The 13768-nt window shown below is 44.0% G+C and overlaps 1 protein-coding gene across 2 annotated transcripts in view; it reads right to left on the bottom strand.

Moving 5' to 3' along the window:
• PPEF1 (protein phosphatase with EF-hand domain 1) overlaps positions 1-13768 on the bottom strand; it is a 587279-nt gene that overhangs the window by 281367 nt on the left and 292144 nt on the right. For both annotated transcript variants that reach the window (XM_069636856.1, XM_069636855.1), the window contains exon 4: positions 11031-11091. In XM_069636856.1, the coding sequence (XP_069492957.1) occupies positions 11031-11091 (61 nt within the window). The remainder of the gene's footprint in view (positions 1-11030; positions 11092-13768) is intronic.

Here is a 13768-nt window from a genome sequence, read left to right as displayed (position 1 = left end):
CGGCTGAATTCATGACTAATTGTCTAGTGTGTAAACAATATACTCTAGGTCAGACATTGTGGGTAGTGAGAGGAGCCATATCTCGCCCAGTGGGTCTATTCCAACACCTGCACATTGACTATGTCGACATGATCCAAGTTTGCCAAGGGTACCTCTAAAAGATAGTGGTGTATGTCCATTTTACCATTGGACCGAGGCCGGTCCTTTTTCCGATCCTGATGCCTTTACAGCTGCAAAATTCCTGGTCCGGGAGATATGTCCACGATGGGGCTTGTGTGAGGTCCCGCGGTCTGAAAACGGCCCTCACTTCGCCAATGAGATGTTCTGGCACATCACAACCTTGTTAGGAGTACAACACAAATTCTCCTGTGCCTATCATCCACAAGCAAACGGCAGATGTGAGCGCCTCAATGGCTTGCTCAAGGAGGCTATAGCCAAAACTAAAAAGACACTGAATAAAAACTGGCTCCATTGCCTTCACTTTGCCTTGTTCATACTGCGCAATAAGTCCGGGTCCAACCACCATTTAACCCCACATGAGGTGGTGACAGGATGGACGGCAGATGCGACTTCCCCTGGCTCCTCCCATAAGGGCAATCAAAGATGCTTAAAAAATGTGTCAGATGTATTGGGTCAAGAAATGTACGAGTATATATCTTCTTTGATTGCTAGTGCCTCTTTTATTTCTCGCTATCTTCAAAGACAACAGGAGAGGTCTGAAGCCAGATACGAGAGCGACAGCAACGAAACCAACAAGGACTTACGTAAGCAGCCACCTCTGTACCCAGGTAAAATTGTACTTTTGCATAATTTCTCCTGCAAATGGGATGCTCCGGTGTTCCCAGGCCCACACGTGATTGAACTGGTAGGTAACTGAGTGGGCCATCAAATTAGTCGGAAAGACCACTTGGAATGACTTTGGCGAAATCAAGCCCTACAAAGCAGTGGCCTCTCCTAGCACCAACATCGACAGGGCCAACAATCCACAACCAGAAGAGCAAAACAATAACCTAGAATCAGTGCAGCCCAGCAGAGTACACCCAATGGTTACTCACTCACGGGCAGGAGAATTAGGGCAGGGACTTCCTACACATCCAGATGGCGGGTAGGCTGTCTGTTATTTTTCTTTCTGCACACATTCATCATGAAAGTGTGACTGTTTTTATTGCATTTCTTCCATGCTTCCCACTGATCCCCATCCTGAAACCTTCAAAGGCCAATTTCTTCAAATTGTTAGGAGATCCAACAGAACACAGAGAGGTCACCCTAATGTGTATTTCCATGTCTTCATAGCATATCTGGCCCAAGTTTACCCACAACTAGAAAGAGGAAACCCATCAGTACGAGAGCCTATAATTAAAGCTGTGTGGGAACAACTATTCATTTTTGTTATGGCAGCCTTCATGATCCGTGGGGCTTAAATTAATAGCAGGTGACTAAGCATTCTTAGTTACCTGCTAGTACCTCAAACTTAGGTGTTGCCTATTTGCATTCTTAGTCACCTGCTAGTACCTCAAACTTAGGTGTTGACTATTTGCATTTGAGTCATCTGTTACCATGTGCTGCCCTACTGACCCTGTCTGCATTTCCTACCTGACCGTCCTCCGACCCATGATGCTGCGGACCAGTGTTAATTGCCTTCCTTTTGACCTATTTAGACCCTTGCCATTGTACCCTGTGACCTATTCAGACCCTTTGGTCGCCAGCTACTGCACTCTGTAACCTATTTAGACCCTCCTGGTCATCTGCCAATGTACCCTGTGACCTATCTAGACACTTTGGTCGCTAGCTACTGAACCCTGTGACCTATCTGAGACCTGTTTGGTCGCTTGTCACTGTACCCACACCATGTATTGGTACCTAACTACTCTCATCCATCTACTGTACATTTACACTAGACGCTGGACTGGTCAACCCCACCTACACACCAACCAAGACACATATACCAGCACACGCAAGGTAACTATTACCCACACTTCACAGTTTAGCACCATGGCATCTGCAAACCCTTACCTGGATGATCCAGCAATCTGGATACGTCACTTTGCTACCAGACCATCACCTAACCAACCTGGTACTACTACTAATAGAAACCTTAGACTAAATTCCAGAACCACCCCACTTAAACAGCGCCCATACCTGAAGCTATATTATAGCTCTACCCTATCTTGCAACATTACCACAAATAACTACGCTCCTACCTCACCATGCTCGCACCACCCTAGCATTTTAATTAGAAATTCTAGATTAGGGGCCCGATTGTGGACTAAAAAACCCCAACCGTACGCTTACACTAGCTACAAACATCTGCGTAAGGACAACAACTTAGCCAATCTGGCCACTGATTCAGACAGTAAGCTAGCCCCCATCCTTTCGCATGACCAACCCATACTACCACAAAAACCCCCTGCAAAAAGACACATCCATCAAAGCAGCCTTGGTGAATGCTAGGTCTCTCCCTGCCCAAGCTTTGGACATCGCTGACTTCATAACTCATGAAAAGCTTGATCTTCTAGCAGTTACGGAAACCTGGCTTAATGCTGCCTCCGGCCCATCTCTGGCCCTTGCTATACCAAATGATTATGCTAGTATTAGATGCGACAGAAACACCAATCAGGTGAAGGGAGGCGGACTCGCCTTCATATTCAGAAATACCCTTGACATTAGAGTCATTCAGGACATTCAAATCCCCTCTGCTGAATCCCTGTCCATCAAACTACCTCTATCACCTAACCACACAGCAACAGTGCACCTTATCTACCGACCACCAGGACCCATTTCTTCTTTTATAGAGGATATTGTATCACTCATAACCACTGACACTAAACTTAACTCACAAACTATCCTACTCGGGGATTTTAATCTTGGTTTTAACGACCCTAAGAATACTAACGCCCATGATCTAGCCAATACATTATCCGACTTGGGTCACTCCCACATTATTCATGAGCCTACACATATCAAAGGAACAACACTGGACTGGCTCACTCACCTCAACTGCTGTATTGATCTCTTATCTAATGACCCTTGTATCTGGTCGGACCATCATAAAATAACCTTTTCCATCAAAGCCAACACACAACACCCGGCCCCTATCATCGCTCCAGCTACCAGCACGAGAAACAAGAAAGAGATTACACCTGATAAACTCCTACCGTTATTACTCCCCCTTCTGAACAACATTGATTCTGACTCTGACCCCACAGTCTTAGTGGATAGTTACAATCAGGCAATTCTCAAAGCACTGAACACCATCGCCCCCCTAAAATTGCGGAAATCTAAACCACAACGTCACCTGAATACATGGTTCACGCCGCAGCTAAGAGAACTACGCAAAACTAAGAGAACTGCAGAAGTACACTGGAAAAAGTGCCCTACAGTAACCAATAAGAATGAGCTAACCGTAGCATCCACTAGTTACAAAGAAGCCATCCTACTTGATAAAAAAGACACCTACAACAAAAGGATTACGCAAGCGGAATCCAACACAAAAGAACTTTTCGAGATTCTAAAAGAATTAGAATCCCCTAATGCCCCTATTGACAAATGTGTCACAGACGCACTATGGTGCAGTAACATTCAGAAGGCCCTATTAGACAAAATAACTCGCCTACAATCAAAAATCAATGTGAAAAAATCCCTGCTACTCGCTGACCCTGACTACAAACAACTTCCTAACAAGTCACCTACCTTTAAGTCAACTAGTAAGCCATTCAGTTTCTCTCCCCTCTCAATTTGGGAAGTAGAAAACATCATTAGGTAACTTAAACCATCAAATTGCCAAGATGATGCCTGCCCTGCCCCGATCATCAAAGCAGCAGCACATGACCTGGCACCATTTATTACTAACCTCATCAATGCCGCCTTCAAATCCGGAGTTGTGCCTGATAACTTAAAAGCTTGGGTCATTCCTCTACTCAAAAAACCTGCTCTGGACCTAGCCAACCCATCTAACTACAGGCCAATAACAACTGTACCTTTCTTATTAAAAATACTGGATAGAGCAGCTTATCTGCAAATACAGGCTTATCTAGAATCGAACAATCTTCTGGGACTAAGGCAATCCGGCTTCCGACCCAGACACGGCACAGAAACCGCACTAATAGATCTCACTACCCAGATCCAAATCCTAAAAGACAACGGCAAACTTGCACTCCTCTTACTGCTTGACCTGTCAGCAGCTTTTGACTTGGTCAACCACCAAACACTCTGTCACCATTTGAAAACTGCAGCTCACTTTTCAGACGCAGCCACTACCTGGATCAGTTCCTTCTTGGTGAACAGAACCATGAGGGTCTTCTCTCCCACTGATTTAGCTGAACCTTCACCAATACCTTGTGGAGTCCCGCAAGGCTCTTGTGTGTCCCTGACGCTCTATAATTTATTTACAAAGCCCCACTTCGATATCCTTGACTATCTGGGTGTCACGTATACCAATCATGCGGACGACACCCAGATACTCATTCCCATCTCGGGTGACTACGAAACAGACAGCAAAACACTCAATGAAATATACTCAGTTATACAAGCATGGATGGCACATCATGGACTTTGTCTCAATGACGAAAAAACTGAGTTGATCATCCTTGGTACACATGCCAAACTAAAAAATCTAAACTCTGCTTTCAAATCTTTCACTATAGATGGTAATCTTATCTCCGTCTCAAACAACCCAAAAACCCTAGGCATCTACATTGATGCCACCTTATCCTTCTCCAAACAAACCAATGCAGTAGCATCATCAGCCGCTTACACCTGCAAATTGATCACTGCATGCAGGCCGTTCATCTCCACACCCAACTGCATTACTCTTTCTAGAGCATTAGTCTTGTCCAAAATAGACTATTGTAATGCCCTTTATTTAGGCACTAGCCACACAAATATCAACAAACTACAAGTAATTCAAAATAATGCCATCAGGGCAGCCCTCAACATCCCTAAAAAGTCACATATTTCTGAGACTAGACGTAATCTACATTGGCTCCCAGTAGAGCATAGAATATCTCTCAAAACATTGGCCCTCACACACAAAGCCAGGGCCAACCTTGCACCAGCCTACCTCACCAACCAACTTACACCACATACATCATCAAGACCACTCAGAGCAGCTCAAGCAAACACTATGTCCATACCGAAATTCAAACTCCTTAACTCGGGTGGAGCTAGCTTCCCTGTTCAAGCATCCAAATTATGGAATACACTGCCCGCGTTCCTTAGGTCAGAACCTTCCTTTAACCTATTCAAACGTAACACGAAGCGCTGGCTTCACAACATGGACACAATGACAGCCTAAAATTCCCAGATCATGATCGACTGACTGCCCACTGCACATATTGTAAATAATTTATTTTATTTTAGATTCTATTTTATCGGCAGCCTCCACTGCCTGCCACATGAACATTGCAACATGTATGTTCGTATCTGTAATACTAATGTATGTATCTATCTGTAACCGTAACATAACCCTTGTCTACTTCATTCAAATGTAACTGTAACCAGCTCTAACTTACGCACCCGTATGCCCCCGGGCCTGGCTGCGTTTTACAAATAAATAAATACAAATACAAATACAATACTAATCCAATAACACTTGCATTGTGCATTTTAGGCATGCAACTGATATCTTCAAGCTGCACCAGGATCCAAGCAGCGTACGTTATGGAAACTGTTATTAAAAAAGTGCTTATTTTGTCTTGTCCCTCGTGTCTAGTGCTACCGTTGTATCCTCTACTAACATTACCCCAACTTCAGCAGGTAGAACGACCATGTCAGGTGGACAGGGGAGCACAATGAGCCCAGTAAGGAGAGGTAAACGCAGTGTTGACACAGACATGGGAGGGGTGAACCTATATCTAGAGTATCTAACATGTGGTACAAGCACATGACCAAAGTGGGCAAATACCCCACTGGAGAAAGCTGCCATGTCTGCTCATTAATCCGCTATGCCATCTCCAGAATGCTTATAGCAACTGAAATACCAGCCGCAAAAGCACAATGCCTCATGTACCCATCAATGGTTACAACCCGAGGATGATTCCAAGGGAAAACAGCAACATTGAGATGGATGTCCAAGCCAATGTTTCCCTATGAAGACAATTCTAGAAAGACTCTTGACATGACAAACAATTATTGGCAACTAATCATGCCATACAATACATAACTGACGGCCCACAGGAAGGAGAGACAAAAACAATAACACTGAGGAATTACCCTGCCCGAAGAGGGGGGTCAAGGAAATAGGAGAAGGATGTTGGGAAATACCATAAATGCTTGTGTATAGCCAGGTATATGCAGCGGAAGAAGGGACTAGTAAGTAGAAAGGCACACGCCCTAGTACAAGCACCGGTAAACACAGTACAAGGAGAAAATGACAAGTGCCTGAAGGTATGGGATCCAAGCAGCAAGTTACTGACCTGGGTAGACAATGAATCTGGACCAAGGCCCATAATACCACTGAACAAACCAGCATTATGTTTCCAGAATGACGGTGCAGTGAAGGTTGGAGAAAACTCTGAAGGCAGGTACACAGAAGCATCCAGCAATTAAGTTTGGCACAGCAATATTAATGGATCACTATTGCGTGTGCGGATCCAAGGCATACGAGAAGCTGCCACCCAACTGGGAAGGAGTTTACTCATGGTAGATATCAATATGCCAGCACTGGTGGTGCCACAAAAGGACATCAAGATGGATGACTTCTCTAAAATGGATGACAACAAGAGGAAGAAGAGATCAGTAGAAGAAGAAGAAAAGGGAAGAGAGAAGAGGTCAGTAGAAGTGAGTAGCGTGAAAAGAGACAACTATTTTTCATCAGCATCAGAAGCATCTCTGGATGATGTGTCACCTGAACATCAGCTGTTCAATAGAACAGAAATGTTTTTTACGTCAGTAGTTCCAGCTGTGCAAATGTACACAAACACAAAATGGTTGCAGATAACAAGATGGGAGCTGATTCAGACAATAAACTCTACAGTAAATGGCTTCAACGCGATGAAAGAAGAGCTCTGAGCAGTAAGGTTGATGGCTCTCTAGAACAGATATGTTCTAGACCTTCTCACAGCAATTGAAGGGGGAGTTTGAGCCAAGATCGAGTGTTTCTGTTGCACGTTCGGGCCCGCAAATGATAGAGAGATGGCACACTGACAGAAGCAGTGACAAGATTATCGAAAATGCATGCCAAAATGGAGGAGGAAGCCAAAGGAACAGGAATAGACCAGAGCTGGTTGTCATACATATGGTAATGACTGCCAACATGGTTAGCGGATGGACTGAAGGTATTACTAGAGGCGCTAATATTAGTACTAGCAGGACTATTTGTTATTAAGATCTGCATTAAACAATGTCACAAAACTACTGAGAAGACAATAGGGGAAAGTGTTTGTAGATGTGAATGTTGAAGAAGAGAAGAACAAGATAGTGGAAGAAAGAAATAACCTGCGGGCAAGGATGAAAGAGTGCCCATTGTTCCCGACTGAGAGGATAACATTCGACAGTCTCTTTGACAACAACAGATACTGGGCGAAATGGTTATGGTGCAACTCAGAAGGGGACTGAAGTTATATGACCTGGAGTTTCGATGACCTGCAAATTACTATGGACATCTTGGAGGAGTAACGAAGATATGGCTACCAAAAGCAACAGTGATGAAGTATGTTGGTTTGGTCGAGGGGGATGAGCCACCTCCTCTCCCTCTCTCATCCCGGGTTGTCTGTCTGTAATCCAGGAGTGGTGTGCAGCCAATGATCTCTGCCTTAGTGCCAGTAAGACAGAGATCCTCCTCATCGGCTATCAGCACCTTCCTTTCCTGTCACTATCTGGCCGCCCACTCTGGGCCCTCTTCCTGCTCTCACCTGTGAGGCTAAGAACCTCAGAGTCATCTTTGGCTCCACACTCTCCTCTTCTCACATCTCTGATGTCTCTAAGAAGTCAAACTATCAACTGCACCTCCTCAGATGTATTCTTCCTTTCCTCACTTTCCCCCAGAAACTCACTGTCTCCAGAATTCTGGTTCTCTCTGCAACAGCTTCTTTCTAAATCTACCTGCCTCTACTCTCCATCCTCTACAACTCATCCAGAACAGGACTGCAAGACTTGTCCTTGGCCTCAAGCCCAGGCAGCGCATCTCTCCACCTCTGAAATCTCTCCATTGGCTCCCAGTGGCGGCAAATATCAAGTTCAAGACTCTCTGCATTATCCACAATGCTTTCTGGGGCCTGAGACCGCAATACCTCCAACTCTCTCTATAGAAATATCTTCCTACGTGAGCTCTTCGCTACTCCACTTCCAACTCCTTGAGAGTCAGCCGCTTCTCTAAGTAACAAGTTGGGGGCAGATGTCTTCCCTCGGCTGGTGCCTCCCTCTGGAACAGCCTCCTTGCCTCTCTGAAACTTGAGTAGAGCCATCTCCGGTTCTGGAAGCACCTCAAGACCTTCCTCTTTGCTTCTGCCTTCTTTCTTCCTCTCCCCTCCTGATCTCCTGTCTGATACATACACTGGGCACCTGGCAACCCTCTGAATTCGGGCCCAGGTCTCTGATTATCCAGCTGCATACCCACACTGCTTCCTGGTACCCCCTGCACTTGTGGTCTGCATCTGTAAACCTACAGTCCCCTTTCCTGCACTTATTAGATACTGCACTTCTAACACTCGCACTTGCTACCTGTTGGCTGCACTACTTGTGTTCTTATTTCTTGTGCTGCACTTATCCACCCTCCCACCCCCTCTCCCCTGGCATGTATCCCCTCTCGCTCTCCTGCGCTTGCACGATCTCAATGTCACTAGGCCTAGTAAGATCATTGTTTGGTCCTCCCTCTGTTTCCCCTCCCTTGCCTTGTCGTGTCTTTAAACACTTACGTATAGGCGCATTATAAATGCCATATGCTATCATAAGTCGATCTGAGGGGGGACTGAAGAGAGGGTTTCTGGACTGCCCCTCCTCATCACCAGGAGCATGACAGCCTGAAGAGTTAAAAACGCACAAAGCAACTCACTATTCGGACAGACCCCAGTAGGGCACAGGCAAAGGTGGTAATAGTAACAGTTACTTTGGGAACACATAGTCATTCTAATCACCTTGAAAACAGAGCTGGGTTCCAGGCTTGGGAAGGTCAGCTCCAGCCAATAAGGGAACAGAATTCCAGGGGTGGATGGCAGAGGACAAGGGCCAATGGTAATCCTGCAACCCTGCAACAATGTAATAAATGGTATCCAGTTAAAATTTCGAATGCACATTTTCGAATGCCTTTATGTCGAAAAAAGAAATGTCGGAAAAAAAAATCTGAATATTATTTTTTTTATTTTATATATTTTTTTGGTTTAGTTAGTTAAAAAAAAGGGTCAATAAAAAAAACAGGCGATTGTGGGGAAACCTCCCACCCCTATTAAAAAAAAAATTAAAAAAAATATTCAACATTTTTTTCGGCATTTTTCATTTGAGAAAAAGGCATTCGAAAATGTCACTATAAACCGTAATAAATAGGGTCTCGGGGAAGGGGCAGGCCAGCCACCTGACATGTGAAGGCCAATCAACCAAGATCTATATGTGCTAGCCAAAGGGATGCCACTCCAATCACCCAACCAGAAGGACCTGTAAGTTTTTCGGGGAAGAGCCAATATTGTCATGCAGGAATACAACAAAATGGCCCGACATGAGATTGGGAGCAGTGATTCTGGGAATTTTCGATTGTGCTGTACAATCCCTGCTGGTTTGTGGAATAAACGACAGTTCTAACTTGCCCTTTGCTGAGTCCTCCATTTTTATACTGGGGGAGGGTTGTTGGGCCCTGGGAGCTGAGACGGTGACCTCTGGCATACCTAAGCCAACACATGGGTGAAGGGGTGATGAGGGGGGAAAGCAATGGGAGTTGAATACTTTTGAAAGGCTGAACACTGACAATCCCTTCTTTGCTCCACTGCTGCTTTCTGGCAGCATAGGGAAAGGTGAGCTTATGCAATTATCATGTAATCAAAGCTTTGGACAGTTCTTATCATGTCTGTCATCAGGTGGATATTCCAGCCCCTCTGTACCATCATTCCAAATAGATCCCTTATTCTTGCCCCAACTGAGATTAAAGCAGAGAGTAAAGAGCATCCCTATATTGCCACTGGAATCATGGGTTAATTGAATTAAATAAAAGAATCCAGAAGTCACTATTCAACCTATCATAAATGTTTAATTGATCTGACTTGCATCTAAAACATTGTTTGGGACAATAGATCAATGAAAGTATATAGCATGGGTGCACTGTGTGCAAGTGTATCACATTCTATCACAATAACACGTTTTCTGATAAGGATTGGAAAGTACAGTGATATTTATGCTGCTAGTGAGGACAAGAATAAGAATGAGCTTAGATGAAATCTTAAAGACTTTTTAGGCCAAGTAATGCTCTGTCTAATTCAGGAATTGTATTTTCCCCAAAGTCCATAAGAGGAGTGTTGACACATGCTTCATACTTGTATTAACTGATTTCTAAGTGCCCTTTTCAGGACTTTTGGTAACTAGCATTCAAAATGATCCACAAGATTCATAAAATAACTGGAAATATTTTCTAACATTGGCACCACTTTGGGTGCAACTTTAGGGAATAATTATGAAAATGGGTACATGCTTCAGCTGCAGATGTTTGACCAATGAGATTCCTCGACTTTCAGATACATTTCAGCAAACGAATACAAAATTGGGATTATAGGTTTGTAAAAGGACATTTATGAGCAAAGATGTTCTTAAATTGAGATTTCATTAAACCATTGTAGAATCTTGAATTGTCTATGGCAAGTCACACTTTTTAATAATTTTCTTATGTCAAGTGAAATATCAATAGTTAAGAGGTAGGAAATTATATAATACTTTGTAAATAACAGCTACCACACAAGAGTGAAACAATGACTAAACCCCAACAAGAACAATCATAACATTTCTGTCTGTGTCCACTTTACTAGATTCTGTTTAAATTATTACATGCCGGGGAAAGTTCTACATCTGTAGATTCAAATGTTAATAGAAAATGCAGTCTCATCGATTTCTCTTACCTGGACCAGACCCATTGAGTTGAGTGAAGTGATCCAACATGAATGTGAAAAAGTTTGACAGCTGAAAGAAATTTGATTCCAAAATGTTAACAAATGGACTCATAAATTACATGAATATATTTTACAAATTTCAACCAAAAATTGATTTTTTAATGAATCAGAGAGTGCTGGCTTAGAAAAACAACATAAATGTTACCATTAAACTGTGTATGGATATGACACTTTATAGCATGAAATTCCAACAATGGGGGATGAAACAAGGTTGTGCCCCAGCACAATCAATATATAATCTTTAAGTAAGTGATTTACCTAGCGTAGTGCACAAATGTAAGTATTATCCCACGAAACTAGCTGGGCCACCCGTTCCTTTCCTCTGCTACGCCGATGATACAGTTGTTATGGATCAGACCCCCTTAGGATTAGAAAAATATGCAGAGGAAAATGGACTAACCATCAACCAAAATAAAAGCAAGGTTATGATACTGGGTAGGAAGCGTCAAAGAAGCCCTAAATGTGCTTGTTTTTTGGGAGGCACTACATTGAAAGTGGTTGATTCATACACATACTTCGGGTCTCCCATATTGATATCTCAGAGTATTAGTGCTTATACGTTGAAGGCAGAGATCACGATCCTTGGTAGATGGCATGTCATTAAAACGTATGTGTGCAGGAATTGTGGTGGAAGCATTGAGGCCATGCGGGAGGGATACACAAAAGGTATGGTGCTAGGCCAGGTGCTATTTGGCCAGGGGCCACATGAGGAGTAAGTGCCAAGGCAAGTGCTGAGATTAGACAGGGGCTGGGTCGAATCGGTGTTGGAGGTCAGGAGATCCAAGGATGCATAAGGCCCCCGGACACTAATCACAGCAACAGTGGGATTAGCAGAGAAGAGAAGAAGGGAAGGAGGAAGTAAAAAGGAAAACTTGAGGAGCTTTCAGAATTTAAGAAAGTCCTGCTCAAGGTGCAGAGGCCGGGTGGGGAGGGGCTGTTCCATAGGAGGGAGCCAGCTGAGGAAAGCGATCAACCACCAACCCTCTGTTTAGCAAAATGCTTTACACACAAAGAGTTGGTGACAGAAGAGCATAGTGGTCTAGAGGGAGAGTATTTAGTAAGATAAAGTTGAAGATAGTGTGATCCCCGGGCCCAGACAGCCGTGTGTATAATGCAGAGGGATTTTAATTTAATCCTAGCAGGAACCAGGAGCCAATGAAGACTTTTTAGGGCAGGAGAGATGCGGTCCCTGGACTTAAGGCCAAGGATAAGTCTTGCTGCCCTATTCTGGATTAGCTGGAGGGGTCACAGAGTGGAAGAATGTAGATTCAGGAGGAGGCTATTGCAATAGTCACGCCTAGAGAGAACCAGGGCTCGGGTAACATTGAGCCTCTGGGGGAAAGTAAGAAAAGGGAGAATTCCTTTGCGAAGGAAGAGCTGAAAGTGGGACTCCGTTGCAATGTCCTGAGTGTGAGGGAGGAAGGAGAAAGAGGAGTCGAAGATGACTCCAAGGTTTCTGGCTTCAGATGAAGGGGCAGGGTGAGAGCCCAAGGAGGGAGGCCTCAGTGAAGGGAAGAAGGAGGGAGCAGGGGTCCCGATGGGAAGTATCCCAGTTTTACAGGCGTTGAGGCAGAGATCATTGGAGGTGCACCAGGACTGGATGGCAGATAGGCAGTCGGGGATGATGAAGGGTGCAAGAGGGTCAGCAGGAAGTTTGAAAAAGACACGTCTGCGTAACAATGGAAGTTGGAGGAGAAGGAGGAGATGGGAGCGTGAAAGGAGAGCAAGGTAGATGTTAAAGAGCCAAGCAGAGCTTAAATCTACTACCAGTACAAGATTAAATTGGTGCATGGGAGGGAATAACCAGAGACAAATGGCATGTAGACTATGTTCTGCCCAAATAGAAACCCTGCGACACGTCCTTACTGGTTGCAAAGTACTACTTCTCCAGTATAGGAAAGGTTATCAGGAGTTTTTAAGCACAGAAAATGGATATCTCTCAGACCAAATCTGGTCCATGATCTACATGGGTAACTCATTGGCCATTACGGCTGCAGCTTTCCATATAAGGGGTGAATGAGCAAACTTATTTTTAAATATAGACTAAAATTATATATCCCTCGAAGGAAAGTTTCACACCGATCTGTGATTTTGCTCTGAATATATGCTCACTTGGATTATAATGCCTTCCAAGATCATATTCAAATGTGCAGTGTTTCTAGGATCCCTCAGAAAGGTGAGCACATCAGTGTGCCTTCAAACAAGATGTGGATATTCCTCAATCAAACGAATGAACAACACATTGACTAGTCTTTGAGCTGCATCAGTTGATAGGGGCATTTGTGCTCTCCTTGCTGTACTCAGGCAATTGCAAAATTTGTTCAGTGATAACTATAAGCAATCTTCTTATAACTTGGCCATTCTTAGGATCTTGTAAGAAAGCAGGAATGCGATTAGGTCTCCTCACCAGTGAAGGGAAAGAGTGCAACACCAACTCGAAATAAGTAAGAACAAGCCCAGAAAAGTCATCACTGGGTACCACCATAGGTAGGTCCAAACAGGAATTCAGTGCGAAATGAATCAGGGTATTGCACCCTCTTCTAATTGCTGTAACCACGATCAGAATCTGGCATAATCCTCTTTTTATTAAGGCTTAAGCATGCCTCAGTCCAAAGTTTTTTAACAAGCTTCTCTGTGTCTTAAGAACAAAGAATTGTTCCTCAACCATGTAATGACTGCACAGAGTA

Source organism: Ambystoma mexicanum, chromosome 7p, assembly GCF_040938575.1.
Source record: "Ambystoma mexicanum isolate Mex_15411 chromosome 7p, UKY_AmexF1_1, whole genome shotgun sequence".
Lineage (NCBI taxonomy): Eukaryota > Metazoa > Chordata > Amphibia > Caudata > Ambystomatidae > Ambystoma > Ambystoma mexicanum.
Note: the sequence above shows the minus strand (reverse complement) of the source record. Positions and strands in the feature narration are given on the sequence as shown.